At 33.8% G+C, this 20,864-nt stretch overlaps 3 protein-coding genes across 9 annotated transcripts; 1 reads left to right on the forward strand and 2 right to left on the reverse strand.

The window, feature by feature from the left end:
* Positions 1 to 185: 185 nt before the first annotated feature.
* Positions 186 to 7,275, reverse strand: LOC111020887 (FGGY family of carbohydrate kinase). 6 transcript variants are annotated; one of them, XM_022297683.2, is made up of 16 exons: positions 7,027 to 7,274; positions 5,349 to 5,428; positions 4,936 to 5,053; positions 4,611 to 4,789; positions 4,176 to 4,258; positions 3,905 to 4,089; positions 3,428 to 3,489; positions 3,086 to 3,194; positions 2,889 to 3,008; positions 2,368 to 2,487; positions 2,149 to 2,269; positions 1,888 to 2,044; positions 1,060 to 1,132; positions 718 to 845; positions 447 to 577; positions 186 to 357 (listed from the first exon to the last, which is right to left on the reverse strand). In XM_022297683.2, the coding sequence occupies exons 1-15, from the start codon at positions 7,205 to 7,207 to the stop codon at positions 455 to 457; spliced, it is 1,839 nt and encodes a 612-aa protein (XP_022153375.1). In that variant the 5' UTR covers positions 7,208 to 7,274; the 3' UTR covers positions 186 to 357; positions 447 to 454. The 6 variants fall into 6 exon arrangements, with proteins under 6 accessions (XP_022153375.1, XP_022153374.1, XP_022153376.1 ...); XM_022297682.2 differs by having other exon boundaries at positions 442 to 577; XM_022297684.2 differs by having other exon boundaries at positions 186 to 577; positions 4,611 to 4,756; positions 7,027 to 7,275.
* A 1,190-nt stretch (positions 7,276 to 8,465) lies between these two features.
* Positions 8,466 to 13,006, reverse strand: LOC111020886 (uncharacterized). 2 transcript variants are annotated; one of them, XM_022297679.2, is made up of 10 exons: positions 12,708 to 13,006; positions 12,172 to 12,267; positions 11,896 to 11,972; positions 11,549 to 11,628; positions 11,209 to 11,269; positions 10,689 to 10,756; positions 10,507 to 10,588; positions 10,213 to 10,386; positions 9,579 to 9,698; positions 8,466 to 8,798 (listed from the first exon to the last, which is right to left on the reverse strand). In XM_022297679.2, exons 1-10 carry the CDS (start codon positions 12,799 to 12,801, stop codon positions 8,619 to 8,621), a joined length of 1,032 nt encoding a protein of 343 aa, XP_022153371.1. In that variant the 5' UTR covers positions 12,802 to 13,006; the 3' UTR covers positions 8,466 to 8,618. The 2 variants fall into 2 exon arrangements, with proteins under 2 accessions (XP_022153371.1, XP_022153372.1); XM_022297680.2 differs by having other exon boundaries at positions 12,812 to 13,005.
* Positions 13,007 to 17,511: 4,505 nt separating this feature from the next.
* LOC111020870 (xyloglucan endotransglucosylase/hydrolase protein 22-like) lies at positions 17,512 to 20,660 on the forward strand. Its single transcript, XM_022297663.2, has 3 exons — positions 17,512 to 17,884; positions 19,140 to 19,333; positions 20,169 to 20,660. Exons 1-3 carry the CDS (start codon positions 17,612 to 17,614, stop codon positions 20,557 to 20,559), a joined length of 858 nt encoding a protein of 285 aa, XP_022153355.1. The 5' UTR covers positions 17,512 to 17,611; the 3' UTR covers positions 20,560 to 20,660.
* The last annotated feature ends 204 nt before the right edge of the window (positions 20,661 to 20,864 follow it).

Consider the following 20,864-nt stretch of genomic DNA (forward strand, 5'->3'; position numbering starts at 1 on the left):
ATGCATCATTTTCTGTTAACTTCTTAACATTTTGGTTATGTATTCATTTGTTTTATTCTGACCACTATACTTCTACTCATTAATCAATTTCTTCCTCTACACTAAGAGGTATTAGCAGTGGTAGTAGAGAGAGAGAGAGAGAGAGAGAGAGAGAGAGAGAGAGAGAGAGGGAGAGGGGCAGAGTATTTCAATGAAAGAATAGTTTATTGGCAACAGAGAGAGAGAGATCTGCCAATAGAAACAATCTTGACATGTTCAAGTTATCTACAGACAGTACCAGTATCAGAACTGTGGAGATGTTTCCTTATTTCACTTCCCATGCTGGCCAGCCATCACCAGAAAGGTAAATCTAGAAGGCTGTTGAAGCAAAGCAAGCAAGAGCTTGAAAAACTCAAAAACAGAAACAAATGGAGCAAGATGGAAGTGTGTGTGTTTCGATACCGAACTATATCAGCTATGCCAGAGCTTGTGCCATTATGGAGCGATGAGACAACTGTTGCTCGTAAAGCTCTCGGAAAATACGGTATTTAGCATCATGGTATACCTTCACCTTTGGGTCTGACGACGGATAAATCACCTGTCAATCGAAACAAAAGTTCAATGGTTAACATCTTCAATGTCCTCTGTTCAAGTGATCCAACTACTGTTCTTGCTTATTCTGTTTGGGAAGAAAATAACTAGGCCGTATAAGATAAGGAAAGGATATTTGGTGCATACTTGACCAGCAGCATTCAGGGCCTTCATGGCTTCTTGCAGGGTAGAATATTTTCTAGCAGCAACCGCTCCGAGAATTGCTGCACCTAAGAGCACGGACTCACTTTCCCGAGGCAAAATAATAGGACAACCTGCTCAATCACCAAAATCGCCAAGGTATAAAATCAAAATAGTGAGGTTTTAATTTGTGGTATATGTTGCTTTGAGGATATAGTTCTAGACTTCCAGTGAGATCATATTTATCTCAACCTATTGGAAAAAGCAGTCCAAAATACTTGGTTCTTCAGGATGCAAATACAATCAAATCTAAAAAAATATCAGAAAGAGGGAGAGGTGAGACGCGACCAATAATATCCGCATGCTCCTGAATGAACAATGAATTCTTCGCAAGGCCACCACATGCAAGCAAGGTGTCAATCTGTTGGAAAAGAAATAGAAATAAGGAGCAATACTTGAAACAAACCATAAAGTGTAGAAAAAAAAAATTGAGAAGGCATGATGCGAGACCATTATATAACTTTTGCCCAAGAACCACTTCAAAGACAACATTTGCATAACGACATTCTACATATACAAGCAAAACCATTTAGAGTGTGAAGTTTGGGATTGGGTTGAGTTCAATGCTTCACGTTGAATAGCTCTTTCTAATGAGTTTTTGTAATTACCCTTTTGGGTGGATAAAGAGAATGAAATACCAGTAGCATTACAATGAAGTTTAATCATTGGTTGTTTTGGCTCCCTTCTCGGGATTGCGGTTTTTCGTAAGCCCCCTTTGCATTACTTTATTTTAGTCCGTGAAAGATCGGTTTTAGTCCAAAAAAAAATAGAAAGCGAAGTTCAGTTGGTAAAAGTTTATTTGCAGCAGTCAACTAGGAGCTTGACCAAGTTACATGAAAGGGATGGTGGGGTGCCTAAACTCAGAATTTATTGATTAGAAGGAACTTTCTAACATAACAAGAGATCACCAGAAAGTTATGTGAAGTAAATACAAGCAAATTCAGAGAACTCCACAATCTGAAGGCTAGAAGCAGTAAACAAAATGTAAATCAGATTGAAGAGAAAGTATAGTCTACATACAACTAACTAAAAATATATACATAACAAATTGTACCATTAGCAAATATCCAATCCCATTTGTCGAGGAAAAATGAAAAAGATATCAGTTCATCATACCTTGTGACCATTGGCATTGCAGTGCTCCACAATATGGCGTGTACCATATGCAATAGCCTGTACTGTGGCAAGGTACAAAATAGACAACTGCTGCTCACTTGTGTCAAGTGTTAAGCCAGAGATCACTCCTTTTGATTTCGGATCCGAAATGGGGGACCTAATTCATGATGCAATCAAGTTAATTGACAATCGCTAGAAGGGAGAGGAAGAAAAAAACTCTTGGAAAAATTACTCAGCGAATGCTTCAGTCTATCCATTCACCTATTTCCATGAAAATCAGGAAGTAGGTGTATATCTTCAGTCAAAGCAGCAAGGAAGGGACTCTTCATATCAAGCATCAAACTCTCTAACAACTTGTTCAAAATATCAAACACAGAAGTACCTGAAAGATTAAGATTAAAAAAAGATACAAAATTCCCGATTAGACACAAGCATTAGATACATTAACATTAAATAAAATAAGTCGCAGATGAGTCCTACTTTTCGAAGCAGCACGATTTGCAAGAATTGGAGAGGCAACGTGATTTTGAATTATGTGATCAAGTAGAGCACCAGTGGCACTTTGACCACCTTCCGTGAGCCAGTACTCGGGTACCATAGCTGACATTCAGAAAAATAATATATGATATATATATTTTTTATAAAACATTTTATGGCAAAATTAGCAATTGCATGATTACAATAAGAAAAAAAACTGCTGTAATACAAACTACAGTTGTGGGATTAGAATGGCATATTGCAATAAAACAGTTCACTCTTTCCTGAGCTAAGAAAGAAATATATATTTAATATAATAGATCTAAACTAAGAAACAATCATGGGAAAATAATACATTGTTGACTGTATTAGGAGTAATTGGCACAAAAGATATCCATACAAGTTATGATGGTACAAGCATTTTAATCGTCCTAGTTAGAACATAGTCCCCTATCCTCCTTTTAACAGGCCAATATTTAAAATGAAAAACTAGACGAAATAATTGGAATTAATTTCAAGCATACCTGACCAAAACGGTCCCCAAACCCCAGGAATAAAGAGCTTATTCCTTGAGACAGCCATATGGCAGGTAGATGTTCCACAAACTAATGCCATGCGATGCAATATCATCTCCTTGTCCAACTCTACAACAGTTATTTCCAATATGAAAGAAGGAAATATAATAAGGAAAATGATGAAAATATATAGGATAAGCCACAACCTTCAGAATCAGAATCTTGCAGAGGTATACTTTCCATCACCCCAACTCCACCTGCATGAGCGTCAATCAATGAAGTACCGACAGGGATTCCAGCAACCAAATCTAGTTCCTGATAAGCATAAAGAACAACAATTCAATCAAATTAAAAATGACTTTAATGTTGAATTTTTTTTTTTTTTTGGGTAAGAACTTTAATATTGAATTTTTTGACGAACTGTTTAAAACTCCAGAGCAAATTCTCCTTTCCCCCACATTATCATTGATTATACATGCATGTTTGCTAACATAAGGAGTTTTCAGAATTCAAACCAAGTCAAAATCTTTTAGTACAATATTTCTTACCTTTGCAGCCACTGGAGTCAGACCAGAACCCAATGGGTGACCAGGGAATGCTACACTTCTTCCTAATGACATTATACATTGTCAACTTTGTAAAATCACAATTAAGCTGCACAACTAAACCAGTTTTATGGTATTGGTACAATAAACAAAAATATAGGGGTAATCAAGTACAATCACATATGCATACTTGATGAGAAACTTCCTTTGCTATCAAAAGTTCATTATCAAAGAGATTTTTTTTTTTTGGGTTCTTTCAAAAGAACATTATAGACAGGAGTATTTGATACAAACATATATCAAGAAAAAAAGTTTAAAATTTCCCTAGGGAGATTAATGAGGACAGAGGGAAAGATAGTTGAAGCACAGAAAAAGGTAGTTCTGCTCTCAGGACATGTCAGGCAGGATCTGGAATTTTTAAGTATTTCATGAATAAAAACACCCAAAACCAAAATATTTTTACAAGTAATTCGTTCAGACCTATTTTTGCATGATGGCCATCGATAAGATCTCCTAATCCAATTTCCTCCCAGAAATCATCATCCCATCCGCAAGCTTCCATATCTCGGGAATCCTTTTCATTGTATTGTGACATGTGAGCATGACCAAGATAGGTCCATTTGCACACAGTGGTGCAAAGACTGCGTGTATCATCACCAGTCGCCCTAGAACAAGCAGGTAATGACCATAAGAAAGAAGGGTGTTGGAACTTAAGGTTAAACAAAAGTAAGAGTTTCAGCTGTCTTGTTACCTGTATGACAACCAATCACTCAAGTCCATCCACCTGAACACCATTGACCAAGTATCTGATAAATTTTCTTTCACCCAGAGAAGCTGCAAAAATAATCTGTATCATAGCATATTCCATGACTGTGAATCTGTAAAGAAAGGCATATCATGCACTTCATCTCAATAGTCAAATACCAGAATATAGAACATAAAAACAGAAAGTGGAACCATGAGTGTTAAATAAGAAAGTTGAAAAGCAGAACTGTGAGAATTAAGCTCAAAGAAAAGTTATCCTGATCTAAAAACATTTATTACACTCGGAAAATCTAATCAAGACAATCTTATAGAGTTTGTTGTATAAGAGAAATCACAGAAAATTTAATGATAGAAATAGATCATGAGAAACCGGAAGCAAATATGTATAGCACAAAAAATAACAATGGGATCAAACAAGTACCTTCGGTGGCTGCATCTCAGGGGAAAGAGATCCACCACAGTACTGTAGTACTGGCGAATTGAAAGAATTGATTCTTTCAGCCTGCTCTACTGCTCTATGATCCATCCACACTATTACGTTTCTTCTTGAATCCCCACTGCAAGATACTGTAACTGGAGAACCATCAGCATCAACAGCAACTGCAGATAAATGATTTCGAATTAAAATTTGCAAGGCAATCTTGTGCAATACATATCAAATGCCAATTAAAGAAGGAATTATTGTCTCATGATTTTGTCGGTCATTAAATAGACAAGATAAAATTACCAACTAGAAGCATACAAACCAAGTGAGCAGGTAGCAGCAAATCCAAGACCCTTCACTTCCTCCCCCGAGACATTTGCCTTGGAGCATGCTGATTTCACTGCAGCACAGACTGCATGCCAGATATCTGTCGAGGATTGCTGGTTTGAAATGGAAAGCTCATAAATAATCATGCATGCCCCACATACTTTGGGCAGGACATTTATACTATTTGTTGTTATATTGCTATATGGGCAGAAGCAAGCTGTCATAAAATTTTGAAACTTTCCTACTAAAAGAATACAATGATAAGATTTCTACTAAAATGTTGCAACTTTTGACAATGGTTTGACAGGTTGAGATATATTATTGATGGGTTCATGTTGGCTACGTTAACGTACAATGCAATTTTGATCCGTTTGGTACTGATCAAGCTCAACTCACTATTAACATTACCTCAATAAAGTTTCCATCTTTCCAAATTTGTATCGGGCTGCTAGAAGAGCCCAAAAGCTTTCCGGTTTCATCAAAAATACCTGAAACAGAAGTCCATAACAATAAATTTTAACAGTCAAAGAAGGTGAACTGATAGGAAAAAAATATGGACTACATTATATTACTGTTGATTGAAAAAATATAAAGAATTACTAAGCATTCAAGATGCTTAACTCTTCCACAAAATGACAAACTAATCCCAAAATCAACCTACTATCCAAATTCCCTAATCCTTTCTATTTGTGACTCTCTTCTTCCCTCTCAATTTGGCTAACAAACTCCGGTAACAAATTTCTACACCTACCAACTACCAAACCTTGAAACTAACTACTTGTTTTCTTTTCTTTTTTTTTTTGGTGGGGGGGAGGGGGGGGGGGGGGTGTTTATGGGTTATTAAGAATCTGATAATATACAATAGAACCCCAATGCTGGATTACGAAAAGGTCTTCTAGCTTGTAATTAATAAGTGAAGAATAGAAACATTTGCACCAATCAAGAGCTAAACCCATAACTCTATCAAAAAAGAAATTAAAAGGGAGAGTTCTTGAATATCTTATTGTTTCTTTCAAGCCATACACTCCAAAGAAAGGCTTTGACCAACTAAACCCGAAGGACTTCTTCCCTTTTGAAGGGGTGACCCACCAATAATGCTTGAAGGAAAATCTTTGGGATTGTGTGTAAGGGGGTTTGCCAACCGAAGGAAGATAGGGCCCTTGACCAAAAAAACTGGCGGCAAAATCACAAGAAATGAAAGGACGTCCTTGTGTTTCAGCCTCTTTATAACAAAGGAAGCAAACATTTGGAGAGATGGCCATGTTGGGGTGCTTCTTTTGTACCATGACTTGAGTGCTGATTGCTCTATGGACGAGTTCCCAGAAAAAAAAAATATTTGGGGTATTTGTCTCTCCGTACCTGTCTTAATGGGGAAGAAAACTAACTACTAGTTAGTTGTCAGTACTCAGTAGAACTCCAAACCCACAATTATTTATCAAGTAACTTTCCGGAGGGCAATCAAAACGAGCCAACCATGTATTTTGAAGTATTTTTCAACGGTTGAGAAGCATCTAATTGAGTGCCCAACCAAGTAAGCAATGGAGGGAATGAATAGCACATCTGACCCAGAACTGACCTCTCTACTTATTACACTCTCTCCAACTGCAACTTGACTAACAAACTGCCAATTAACTCCCCCGGCTGCTAACTGACGCACCCCTAAAATTGACTTCTGGTTGATTGATCCATAAAAGAAGAATTTATGATGACCTTTAGTGAATGAACTTAGCACTTTTAGGAGAAGTAAATCACTTTGCAGTTTCTTTAAGCGCTTTCTGAATTTTCAAAATCAGATAAAAATTTTGAGAAAAAAGTGGTAAAAACATCCATGTAAGCACAACACTTTCTCTCCCACTACAACTCGTTCTTACAGCGACACTGTCCAATACCCTCTACATATCTTGATCGCCAATATACAATCAACACCCTTCATCCTCGAGTGCATAAACGCATATAATGATAATCCCAGGAAACAACACAGCACAAGCAGTTCCCAAATGGAAGGGGCCGAGAATCAGAGAAAAACAATATGGATTGGTAATTCAAATCAAATAAAGAGAGCGCGAGGAATGAGAAAATGGGAAACCTGCGCGGGCGCTGCCGGTGCCAACGTCGACGCCGAGGAAGACCGATCGAAGGGGAAGGGGAGGGTCAGTTACAGAAGCCATTCCGAGGACGGAGGAAGGGAGACGAGCAGGCAGCGATTGGAAGCGATGCTGGTGAGCGAGAAGAGGAGCTGTTTCGGACCATGAGTTTCTGGCGGACATTTTTCTTCCCACTCGTGGATTTGTCGTTATCAATAAATCTGGATTTCTGGTGCTTTATCTGCTAATCAGTAATCACATTCAAATTAATTCCTTCTCATTGCTCAATCAATATTCAATCCTAATTCCTAATCCTGTTCTGTGAATTAGGGCAGTAATTACATTTGTCTAATGCACAGATTCGATTCTTGATTCTTTTGAATGAAATTATCCAAACGGTATGGCTTAAGTTGGTTATAAACTCGTTGAACTTCAACTAAGATTTCAATTAAAGGTTTAAATACCATTATACTTTTATTGCATTTCGCCTGTATTTTTTAAATATTTTGGTCAATGTTAACTCAATTTTTAGCACAAAATTTATTCAAACAAATTTATGATCCCAACATCTATGAATTCAACCATGATAAAACATTTTACAAATAATTGCGTTTTTTATTTCTACATTTTTTTTTAATATTCTCAAAATTGTATAGAAATTTTGGAACAACAGAAACAAGTTTCTTCTTTGTTGTTCTCATTTCCAATTTGTTCCCATCAAAATGTTGAAGATAACGAGCTTAATATCAACGCAACATAGCTTGAACACTGACTGTAATATTTAAAAAAAGTGGTCAACACTATTGTTTACCCTCTAGTTGTAGATTCGAATCTCCTTAATTTCGACACTATTGTTTACCCTCTAGTTGTAGATTCGAATCTCCTTAATTTCGCTGTTGCAATGTTATAATAAAAGTTACACAAGATATGCATAAAAAAGAATACTAAAATAGGATGATTAATGCAAAATTTCTCCCACTAGATGAGTATAAAATTGTTAATCTCAAATGGTTAAAACACATGTCACTTAGGTAACAAGCATCCCTTTCTCCCCTCAATCAATAATTTGTTTTTGGATAGGTTATTTGCATGAACCTTTTTTTTTAGTATATTTATTTGCATGCATAAATATTAGTAAGGGCATTTTGCATTATCTTTTGGGTTTAATAACTGTAGGCAACAAAAAGTTTTGGAAATAGTTGAAAGAGTTATGACGAAACCATTTTGTATATATATTTTAAGAGCGACCTAAGGTTGTTTCCCATGTTGTCATCGTTGCTACAGAGATTGACAAAACATCGATTGAAAATTCGACACTCAAGAAATAGCTCTTGATCTTCTATTCATCTAGTCGAAATACTTAGAGATGAAATATAATTTTTCATTTTTCTCTCATTCATCCAACAGTATCAAACTAGTATTTGCTACGATATTCCGAGCCTTATGCGTTAAAATTACCACTGTTACTATATGATCATTTCAGAAAGTAATTTTATGATGTACATCATTCTCAAATCCCAAAGCAAGAAGGTTATATGGCCTCTCTTTTCAGTTATGAATAAGTACAGTAAACTGGCTCTACCTTGTTAGGAGCTCAAACTGATTGTAGAATACCAAAAAAGGGATTTGTCAATGCAGATTCCAACAGTGATCCAGCAGTGAATAAAACTCTCGGGTCGACTTTATCGCGAGGAAGGTACAGAAACTCTCCTTTTCTCTGAAAGCCACAAAGTTCAAGAAACTCAATTCCTCCCTTCAAACTCCCAACTCTCTCCTGTTGAAGGACAAAAACAATGAGAGATGAATGAAGAATATATCTTATCTTAGGAACTGGTTGATATAAAAGAAGATGCTAATATTAATTCCAACAATGTATGCACCTGCTGAAGTCTAATCATTCAAATTTGAAGCTTGAAAAATGCAAATTCAGTTGGATCTCATGGTGAATTTTCATTAATCTCGAGTTGCAATAACGAATGGATATCCTCAGGGGAGGAGAAAATTAGCAAATAAAATGTTAAATCACCAATCAACCTAAAAGCCAAAAAGCACCTAAAAGTAAGCTTTCCGATTGATTGGTGATTTAACAAGGTATCAGACTAGGATGTCCAGTATTTGAACCCCTGTAATGTCATTTCCATTTCCTCCCTATTTAATACTTATAATCATATCATTGTTGAGCCTTGTGCAATTTTTAAGTCAACAAGTGAGAGGGAATGTTCAGGTATCTATAAAAGATTAAATTTATCGTAACCCATCAACTTAAATTTTTGGGTTGATCGATGATTTACATGGGATGAGAACTCATAACTAACCAAAGGCATGATTCTCAAGAAATTAAAAATGATCAGTTCCTGCCTTCCTGTACTCATAATGGACCTATCAATTTGAAAGAGTTGAATGCATAATGCTCAAACTACGTGGCAGTAAGGCCAAAGAACTACAAGCAAATTTTGGGCCTCATGGAGAATATTGTATGAATTTTTGCAGCAAATTACGAGCCGTTATCACTATGTGGTGTTTGTAATCCACATTTTGGATTAGAAAACTTTACCTGGAACAAAGGGTTACTAAGTCGAATCTTCCTAAACTTTTCCTCATCAGGTTTTTTTGCAACATTCCTGACATAGATGAAGAGGGTTTGGAAGGCCTTTCTCACTTTTTCAGAATCATCCTTGATCCCAGAAATCGAACAATTAGAAGTAAGAAAGCGTGTTAATCAAGCAATTATGTAAGATATAGCTTTTTGTATAAAAAGTTGAAACTGCAAACACAAATTTTTAGGAAATGGCTAAATCTAGTGACTTCAATTCTTTCTCTAGTCTTTGGATATGTCATAGTCCCCATGGTTTTTTACTCCAAAAGTGAAGAGGAAAACTGGGCACAGCTTTTTTATACATAAATCAATTCAGTTGTGGGATGCAAAACCAATGGCAATAAAAGATTTTGGGATAACGAGTACAAAAATTTGTTGTAAAGAATTAAATTTTCGTTGGATTTCCACGTTCCTACTGTCTGTAAACACGAAAATTTCAGGAAGAAAACGAAGTCAGCATCAGGATTGATAAAGGAAACTTTTGGAGGGATGACACCAAAATCATGACATTTTATAGTAATCGTGATTAGTAAAACTTATTAAAATGCTTCATCAAGAAACACCCCACAACATTTTCCATATATATCATTACCTTTCGATGGTGCTTAAGAGACCTTAAACATTCTCTCATAGAGACTGCTATACCAACAGAAATTGCTGGCAGCGAATTCTGTGGATTAAATTCATCCTTTTCCCCTGTTCCGGTTGCGGTAGGTTTTGTAGCAAGCCTTTCAGAGGTCATTCCAAGATTCCTCTTTCTTTCTATCTGAGGGAAATTGAGATTTTTAGCAGTCTTAAGAAAAACTATCTTAATTTTGATGATTGAGGACAAGAAAAATCTCCTTGAAGTGATATAACATAATAAATAGTGGTGGAAAAAGCAAACCTTATCTTGTTCAAGTTTCTGTAAAACTTTTTCCCTGGCGTTTTTCTCCTCCCGTTTCTCAGCTTGCCTAGAATCTATATACCTGAGCAAATAAAAATGCATCTTTTAGTTGAAAGAGAAAGCTATAATGCTTTAAGTGCCTGAGAAGAAAATCAGAAACAAGATTGATAAAGAAACCAAACCGTTTCCTTTCAGTTTCTTCTGCAATTCTTTTTGCTTCTTGCAGTTCTTTACCAGAATGAATTCTATCCTATAAAAATTGCAAGCACTAAATCATGAAAATTAACATACAGTTAAGCTTACTAAATAGTGTCGCATCCAACATATGGATACAAAATTGAAATCTATACTCATGATTTGAGAGCATACTAATTGACAAGTCAAATTCAATCTATCCACCAAGTCGAGGCTTAAACATTTCTACCCACAATTATAAAATTAGTCACTATACAGTGAAGGAGTAAAATAGTAATAATTGAATGATTAGCAAAGCCATGCTAAGATACGTAATATAGCATCAAGTATTACATATACAATGGTAAACTTCTGGCACTATCAACACTCTGATTTACAACTATTCACCTACCAGTTGTGTTGATATGTAATTACTGAAAATTTACCACGTCTATACAAAAATGAAACAATAATCTTTATCCAGTTAAAAGGAAGAAGAAGGGAAAATCAAAGATTTGAACATGCTACCTTCTCTCTTTGTCTTTCTGACTTCTCTTCTTCTTCTTCCTTTTCCTGACGCATTTGATTCCTAAGCATAGGAAAATCAATAAGAATATAAGGGAATTATCCAAGATTATAAAAACATTTCAGATGATATAAAACAGCAGAGTGAATAATTAAACGTGTAGGGTTGAGATATGTTGATGGACTTTTTTGAAAATTCTCATATTTGCAATTTTCTTTTAGTGGGGGCTAGATTTGCTATTATTTTAGGCCAAATTGCTAATATGTGCAGCTACTCCTAAATTAAAAAAGAAAAGTGTAAAGCATTGAGGTCTTTCACAGTAAACGAATCCTGATATCATACCTTAGCTCCTTAGCTTTCCTTTTCATATCTTCTGTGATATGAAATGGTTCAGAAGGTTCAATATCAATGTTTACTGCCACCTGCATAACATTCCTTGGTTATATTAATCAGTGTGAAACTAAAATCTAGTCCAGTCCATCCACCATTTTTAGTTGCAACGATCCAGTATTATGGTTATCCAGAGCTATATTGTGCAAGAGTCCTTAAATTGAAAAGCACAAAAAAATAAAAATGACTGACTTAAATTTCAACAATATTTCTGCACACAAAAAAATACAAAAAAGTTGTCCAAAAAATCTAACTAAATGAATGGAATATAAGAAACCTACATAAATGTAGAATTATACCAGGGGCATTCGATCTATATCTGGATCACTCTCATGATCAATGATCCAATTTATTGCAACTTCAGAGCTGACATTGCCTGAAGAACAGAGAAAGTGTTTGTTTGAGACGATAAACTGCAAATAATTCAATCATTCAAACTCTATATTGCAGTGAAAGATGGAATAAAAATTAGTTGATTTTGTAGATGAGAGGCTCTTAGTCCTCATTCATCAATCTTTAGCTGTACCTTTGGAAGGCAGAAGTAGGAACTATGAATGTCATGTGTCAAGACTCACCGGTATTATGAAGCGCTCGGACTGCTCGAGCCCTAGGGAATCCCAAAGCTTCAATCTCACTCAGGAGTTGCTGTTTTACCTCTAGAAAAGCCATTCCTGTGGGAGATTGCCATTTTCAATTAATAACAAATTACCAAATCATATCTATTCCTACGAGCAAACATCACCCATGGACTTTAAATTCAGAGATCCTAATATCAAGTTTAAAGTAACTAAAGAACTAATATCTCACAGAAAAAGAAACGATTACTTCAGAAAATTTCATTTCAATTCCATACAAATGACACAATCATGCCGTCCAATTTCCAAGTGAGTGATAAATTTCCCAATATGATAACAAATTTTGTAAAGGGCTTTTGGCATGCAAAGAAAACCCAATAACTTCCTCTCTCAAGTCTCCTATATTTGATCGGCAATCAGAGAAACATAAGAACAAGCAGCTCAGATGAACACATTATACACTTAACAAAAAAAAAAAATTTGCATAAAATCAAACTCTGTTGATTATAGTACAGCGATTTGAAGCAGGAACTAACTTGAAAAGGAGAATTGCAACGAGAGTAGCTTCTTAGAATGGTGTGCGAGGGTTTGAAAATTGAGAATGAAGAAGGGTGAGGAATATGGGTGCATTGATATTTACCTTTCTAGGAAGTTCCGAAGAGATCCACGATAAACCAAGGGCTTTTCACCATGGGAAGCCATTGAAGATCCCTTGCTCGCTCCAGCAAATGCTTAGTCGGCGGGGCAAAAAGTGTTGGTTTTTCCCGACTTTCACTGATATTCATATTCTCGCACTTATACCTTCCCGGCTCAAGTTATCAAGAAAAGAATACTCCATCAAATTTGGAAACTTTTTTTTTTAGTATATAGCATGAAGCATTACACACAATCTCTGCTAATAATGTTCTAAGTTTGATTAGAACTCAGTTAAATTTTGGATTACAAAAGGCTTCAAGGATTAATTTCCACTTAAAACATTATTTTTAAGTTTGATTTGTCGGTTTAGTTGGCTTGATTCGATTTTAATGGGTAAGAGTTAATTGGCTTAGTTACCGTTAGTTCATTTTTCTTTTTCTTTTTTCGAATACAACATGTATCTGTGCAAATTTAAACTCACACTATTGAAGATTAGTAATTACAATAATAATTTGAATATGCAAATATAACACAAAAAAGGAAAAAAAAAACCACACAAACCTATCGAAGAAAAAGAGTAAAATAACTTTGATCAAATATCTATAAATCTATTAGTGATATACCACATCGCTAATATATACCTCCGTCGAGTATGCATATTCTCATTCTCAATCATCTAGATGTTAAAAATTGTCAAGTATTATGGGTAAAGTAAAGTCATAATCTACGAACGAATTAATTATAGAAAAGTCCATTATTAGTTAAGCGTAATTAAACCGATCGAGGTTCAACCAAAGCTCAAGCTTAGAAACAATCCAAAATGTTGAGCCTGTGAGCATGAATGGGCGAAACATCCATAAATGAAGTCCAAGGGCACGGATCCATGGGTCCCAACCCATAAGACAAGCCTCCAGGTTTATCCCATTTCTCAGTTTTTTTTAAGGTCAATAGAGTCTTCAAACTTGAGTCCTCCATAGGATTTAGGAAATTAAAAAAAAAATCTAGAATACCTTAGGTTTTCCTTCCAAATTGAAAGCAAATTAAAGTATCATATAATCAAGTTACGCTATAAAACTCTATTTTTTGTTACGTTAAACAACAAATCAAAATCTAATGTAAATCATTGGAGTGTGTAGTAGCTAGGAGTACAGTAGTGTACATCCTTTTATTGTTTAACAGGTTCCGTCGAATCCTATTTATTGGAGGCAATTTATCACCTACCACGAGTCATTATCTGAGAATATGTCATCCGAACCTAGCTATTTCATTATTCGGTCGACCTATCCAAGTATGAGCTGACTTATTAAAGATATCAGCAGGTACGTCGGCAACGTAAACATTTTCTTGTCAGAGATCATATCCCTATAAATAGGATGCTTGCTACCTAAACAAGGTAAGCGAATCTACTTTCACTTTGAGTATCAAATCAAATTGAGACTGACTTGTTCGTCGGAGTACTAACCTTGTTTTGTAGGTTCTTCAAGAGTGCAGTGCTTTAGAAGTCAGCTAACGTGTTCCGATCTTAGTGGATTCCGACCTTGAATCAAACACTATTAATCAAAAAGTGGTGCAATTTGGTAACTTATTTGCTAGGCTAATTTCACGCTTCAAGATGAGATGAAGTATTTAGATTTCCTAAAAACAAACAACTCTTTTGGGTGTAAGTAGGAGTGTACTAGCTTTGAGCTAAAACATTTTAATTATAAATACTTAAAATAAAGTAATTGCACAATAACAAATCAGTTATGTTTGGTTTTGAAGTGCTCATCTTTACTAAAATCACATATATGTGTCTCTTTCCTAAATACTTTTAATATATTACTCACGTTTATTTTGAGTGAAAATACATTTAGGGAAAGATAAAGCTTACTTTTTTTTTTTGTTTACCATACAACAAAGTAACTTGGGGAGTTTTAATTTGGGATAAAAGAGGTACAATTTGTACTAAAAAATTTGATAGTAATTGTTGTATTTAGAAGACGACGAGTAATATCAATTTGTTTACTCGGTGTACTAAAAATATTGAAATTTAATTTGGAATTAAACCTAAAATATTTAACAAAGAGTATATTTTCAAGAATTTGATAAATAATTTTGAACATGTTTGAAACTATACATACGCATTTTAAAATATAAAGTCTATCACTTGCAAAATATGGAATTACTCCTCAACGACTTAGTCAAAAGTGGTTTAAATATAAAATATATAGCAGAAAAGAAATAAGAATCAATGGAAAAATAAGATGCACTAGAAAATGATAGAATCTGTTTGGTAATATTCTTATTTTCGTTTGTTTCCTATTTCTTACTTTTTAAGTACAACATGTGGGTTGATGTTTCGAAATCACGACATTTTGTTCGAAGATAGATGTCTTAACCACTTGAACTATGCTCAAGTTAATCTATTTCTTGTTTTTTGTTTTTTCATCCTATAAAAATAAAATTGCGTTCAGTAACTATTTATTGATGTTTTTTTATTGAAAAAATTGACATAAATATGTTCGATAATCATTTTTTATTTTTTATTTTCTAAAGTTCTAAATTGGAAAACAATAAAAGTTTTATATGAGAATTAATTTTCCAAATTGGTAGGTTACATTTATATTTTTATATTTATTATGGAATTTATAAGTAAAAAAATGATAAAATAATGCTTTAATTTTATCTATGTTTTTGAAAAAACTCAGAACGGTAACAAAAAACAAAAAACTTAATTTTATTGTTTCTAAATTAATTTCTACACCATTTTAAAAATAATTCATAAACGTAAGAAACTAGAAATAAGAACCGTTACCAAATATTTATATTCTTTAAAAATTGAAAAGAAAAAACATGAAACAATAAACGAGAATGTTATCAAATGAACTATTACCTATTCAGCTATATTCGGATGGAGTCTCGATAGGTTTATGGGTAAGCTAAGAAGTCAAAAGAGGGGAAAGCTAGGATACCAATATGTAACAAAACCGTGGCGTAGAAAGGAAGGCAGACACGGGTGTTGACTAATGGGCTTTGCCTTGAATGCAACCATGGCCATTATTGTGAAACCAGTAGATATGGTGGGCACAGCTGCACAAGAAGAACCACATGAGGAAGAAGAAGAAGAAGAGAATATTTTGGTTTCCCATTTTTAACCTTCAAATTTCACTGCCTCTCCCCTAAGAACAATCAGAGTTCAATTGTTCCATTTAATATTCTTCAAATTTGTGGTTTACAGTTGGTTGGAATTGAATGACCCATTAAATTTTACTTTTTAAGGTTTAACTACTCTCGATCTTAATCTCAATGTTTTCAACTTTTATTCATGTGTTCCTGTACTTCTAAAAAGTGACTATTTTGAATCTTTTTCGTTTCTAGTTTTATCTCGTTTCTCTCAATTTGTCTAATATTAGCATGATATCTTAATTGCTAAATTTTTTAAAATTGTAGCCGTAAATTTGTATTAAAAAATTTCTGTTAATGTAGAAATGGACCAAATTGATAGCTTTTTAGAAATACAAAGATCAAAACGGATGTTTTGAAAATATAAAAATTAAAGTATAGAGTCCAAAATGAAATTTTGAAAATATATGAACGAAAATGAACTAAAGCCAAAAGTAGAGAAGTAAAATGGAATTTAAACTTGCCAACATGAGCTTATCTTAAGAATAATTGACACCATGAGTTTGATAACTATTTTCTCGTTTCCTCTTTTTTGAATCAAGAAAAACAAAACTATGCTTCTATTTTCCATTCTTTTTGTAATTGTAAAAAGAAACATAAACATATTTACTTTTATAATTTCTTAAAAAGTAAAAGTTTTTATATAAATTTAGTATTTCAAAATTAAATATTTAAAATTTTTATATTATATTCATTTTTAATAGTTTTTATGCATCGGAAGTCAAATTTTTTTTTATGCATTTTAAAAATAAAAGTGATGTAATAATATTTTTATTTTATTTTTTTAATTTTTTTTGGAAAGAGTAAACTTGATTTTGTTATTTCTAAAATTTCTAAAAATCTTGGAAATATTTTCTAAGAGTTAGAAATGAGAAACTTACCCAACGCTGATATTTTTCAAAAATAAAAAATGAGAAATTAGGAATAAGAAATGTAAATACTATCCAAGTAGTAATTAGACATAAACTTAAAAATTAGAGACATGTCATACTATTTGTAAGAACGCAAAGAGTAAGCGGATTGACCTAACACCCAAAATTTTGTGTCTTGAATTCACTCACTAACTATTTTGCAACCTTTTCTCTCCTTTCAAGTCTTCCCAACCAACAACCTAATTAAGCCAAAAGAAAAGTACTTCCCCTATCCATAAATCCACGATCTAAATACTATTTTGAATTCTGTAATTTCAACTGTAGTTTATTTTTGTCTCTACATTTTCAAAACGTTCATTTTAATTTCTATATTTTCAATATTCTGTTCACTTTAGTATTTATACTTTTAAAATATTCGTTTTGATCTTTAAATTTTTCAAACAACATCGACGTATATTCAAACCAAAATTCATATCTATTCAAGTTAGCTGAGGTATGATATTGAGACATTTTTCTCCATTTCCTTCCCCCCTCTCTTATTTCTTTCTCCCATGCTGAATTTATGACCCCAATTTCAATTCATCAAACCACAAAATTTGATCTCTTCTTAACCGCTTCACATTCAATATCTTGTCTTCACGTCAAAATTTGATCCCAATTTTATGATCCCTCTCTCTATATCCTCAAAAAATTTCTATATAACTTTTATTCTCTCTCCCACTTTTCTCATAACCAATAAACACATAAATAAGCAACCAAGACCGCCGCCGATGGCCGGAACTCCACGGTTATATTCGGTGGTTTTGGTGTTATGTATGTTGGGCGTTGGGGGCGCCGGCGCCGGCAATTTCAATAAGGAGATCAAGATCACGTGGGGCGGCGGCCGCGCCAAGATTCTAAACGGCGGAAAGTTGCTGACGCTTTCGCTTGACAAAAGCTCCGGCTCCGGCTTCCAGTCGAGGAATCAGTATTTGTTCGGAAAAATTGACATGCAGATCAAATTGGTTCCCGGCAACTCCGCCGGCACCGTCACAGCGTATTACGTAAGGGTTTCACTCTCTAAATTAAGGATTAAAATATCAGTCCACATGACCATCCTATAAATATCAATGAGGCATAGTAAATATAAAAAAATAATAATAATAATAATGGTCAACTCGATTTAGTTCTATCGTGAAAAATATTATTAAAATTCGATAAGATTTCTTATATGGGTAGATTGATATAAATGTATAAGGACTAAATATGTTTATAAATTAATTACAAGTACTAATACTTGACTCGTTATCGATGGGAACAAATCTTGTCCTCACTTGCTACCTTTTTAATTCATTATTTGAAAAGAAAAGAGTTCTCACTTTTGTAATTTTCTCTCTTGGTTGTCAAACATATAAAGGTGAGAACAAATTTAGTCCTCATAGCCGAATATTTTCTTAATAAGAATCGATACATAATTTTGATGAGATTTTCTAATGGAGGGATTAAATTTTTATAAATTTTAAAGGGACTAAACTATTATTAATTAAAGTTTACAGACTAAATTATTATGCTTTTCTTTCTTCGGTACCACTAAATTATTATTCCTATGAAAGTATATGGACTATAAGATTTTTTAAAGTTAAAGATTTATAATTTATTTAAGATTGATATTTAAGGATATTTTGGTTTAAAATCATCATTCTTTTAGCTTATTATCCTTTTAGATACGTTATGCTTCATTTATTACTTTGACTAAAATTAAAATAATATCGTGTTCAAGAATTAAAATGAATCACACTATTGAATTAAATTAAAATATTTTTAAAATCTAAATTAAATTTTAAAAATAGTTTTAAAAGCTTATTTTTATACATATATATATATTTTAAAATTGTCATTTAGAGTATTAACAAAAAATAACATACATTAAAGATGCATGGTTACTTATAGTCATATCTTCACGTAGTATAATAAGTTCTTTAATATACAATTTTATCTTAATACCATGAGGCCTAAGACTTAGGTTTAAAAGTTACTATTTTAGTTGATAATGTCAATTGAGACAGTGCAACCATAACTAACTTGTTGAATTGGATTTATAATAATAATGTTAGAGATGACTCGTAGGCTTTTGCCTAGTCAAAGATAAAAGATAAGAATGAAATATGATCACTTAAAATTTAGAAAGATTAAAATGACACGAAGAATGTTTTTCCTCTAAGTTCAACAACAAATCGAAAAATTCGAATTCGAATATTTTATATCTTAGTGGTTGAACTATACTCGTTGATTAACACGTTCTTTTTTAACTTAGTATAGTTACGATCAAAAGGGTCAAAGTGGGACGAGATCGACTTTGAGTTCTTAGGAAACCTCAGCGGTCAGCCATACATTGTTCATACAAATGTGTTCACTCAAGGCAAAGGTGACAGAGAGCAACAATTTTGCCTCTGGTTTGATCCAACTGCTGATTTCCACACTTATTCCTTTCTATGGAATCCCCAAAATATCATGTAAACTTCCTCTTTAATCACTCGATTTTATTGGTTATGTTTATTTAATCTCTAAACTTCAAATTTTTTTACACTTACACTCTTACTTTGAATGATGTAATTCCGTAAATAGGTTAGACAAAGTAACATGCAACCGTATATACTCTCCTTCAACATACCAAATATCATTTATAGACCGTGTGTCACTCTATTTTATTTAACTATCTACTTCCTTCTCATTATTATTTGTTGTCATGTTTTGAATCAAGAAATATCTCTCTCACTAAATTTGTCATGCCATCATTAAAAGAATCTAGATATGTAAATAATTTTTGTTTTGAGAGATCAAATAAATAAATAGGTTAAATTACAACTTTAGTCAGTCAAGTTTCACGCTTGTATTTAATAGATCTATAACTTTCAATTTTATGTTTAATAAGTTTTTAAACTCTATAATTATAATATCCTTTGGTGAAGCTGATAGTAATACTAGCTCTTGACTTAAAAAGGACAATAAGTTGCTTACCAATTGTCGGTATATACGTGCCATAGTCTAACTCATATTCATGTCTTCTATAACCATGGTTGGTTTCGGGCTGCTTTAGGACTGTCGAGTTGCTTGTCTTTTGATGGTTTTCTCAACCCTTTTCTCAAAAAAACCCATTTTCAAAGTATTTAAACAGATCATTGAATTTACAATTTTGTGCCTAGTAATTAAACACAACCCGAACATTTCAAAGAATAACTAAAGTTGTAATTTTTACCATACAAATAAAACCATCCAAATGATCATATAGGGTGTAACTTTGTAATCCAACCAAAACGTTTTTCCTCTTCTTTTTGATCATTGGCACAGATTGTACGTTGATGGCACTCCCATAAGAGAGTTCAAGAACATGGAGTCCATTGGCATTGCCTTCCCCAAAAACCAGGCAATGAGGCTACAATCAAGCCTCTGGAATGCCGACGACTGGGCCACCAGAGGAGGCCAAGTGAAGACTGACTGGTCCCTGGCACCTTTCACCGCAGCCTACACGAACTTCGACGCCGATCAGGTCTGCGTCTGGTCCTCCGCTGGCTCCTCCTCCTGCGGCGGTGCGTCGAAGGACGACTCTTGGCTCTACCAGAAGTTGGACTCGGCTGGCCGCCGGAAGCTCAAGTGGGTGCGGAGAAACTACATGGTTTATGATTACTGCGCCGATGTCAAGAGGTTCCCTCGCGGCCTCCCCCCTGAATGTACTGCTTAACCTTTACGAGTATGATTATCTACATCAACGTTTCGTAACGTTTTGGTTTTATGTTCCTTATTTCGTTACTTTTAATAATAAAGAAAAACAGAACTACTTTTAGAAACTATCTATTGTTTTTCTTTCTTTCTTAAACAAAAAAAAAAAATTGGAAATCGTTTTTATATTTTAACATGCTCTTCAGGATCGTTATTAACTTATCCATCTTGACCGGATATTATTTTTAGACCAAATGCTCCTTCAAACTTTTAGATTCTTATATTATATTAATATTCAGGCACGGAGTTTCATCTTAAGAAATTTTT

The sequence above is a fragment of the Momordica charantia genome (genome assembly GCF_013281855.1).
Source record: "Momordica charantia cultivar OHB3-1 chromosome 8 unlocalized genomic scaffold, Mcharantia_2.0 BLBB01000008.1, whole genome shotgun sequence".
Classification (NCBI taxonomy): domain Eukaryota; kingdom Viridiplantae; phylum Streptophyta; class Magnoliopsida; order Cucurbitales; family Cucurbitaceae; genus Momordica; species Momordica charantia.

Coding starts and splice junctions, on each gene's coding strand:
- LOC111020886 (XM_022297679.2), bottom strand. CDS start 12,801: ATGCACCCATATTCCTCACCCTTCTTCATTCTCAATTTTCAAACCCTC. Junction 11,270..11,548: donor AGGAAAGCTAAGGAGCTAAG/GTATGATATCAG, acceptor TCCTATGCTTAG/GAATCAAATGCGTCAGGAAA. Junction 10,589..10,688: donor GAAGAAACTGAAAGGAAACG/GTTTGGTTTCTT, acceptor TTATTTGCTCAG/GTATATAGATTCTAGGCAAG.
- LOC111020887 (XM_022297683.2), bottom strand. CDS start 7,207: ATGTCCGCCAGAAACTCATGGTCCGAAACAGCTCCTCTTCTCGCTCAC. Junction 4,790..4,935: donor TGCTGCTACCTGCTCACTTG/GTTTGTATGCTT, acceptor ATTTATCTGCAG/TTGCTGTTGATGCTGATGGT. Junction 4,259..4,610: donor CTGAGATGCAGCCACCGAAG/GTACTTGTTTGA, acceptor TTATTTTTGCAG/CTTCTCTGGGTGAAAGAAAA.
- LOC111020870 (XM_022297663.2), top strand. CDS start 17,612: ATGGCCGGAACTCCACGGTTATATTCGGTGGTTTTGGTGTTATGTATG. Junction 17,885..19,139: donor GCACCGTCACAGCGTATTAC/GTAAGGGTTTCA, acceptor AACTTAGTATAG/TTACGATCAAAAGGGTCAAA. Junction 19,334..20,168: donor TGGAATCCCCAAAATATCAT/GTAAACTTCCTC, acceptor TCATTGGCACAG/ATTGTACGTTGATGGCACTC.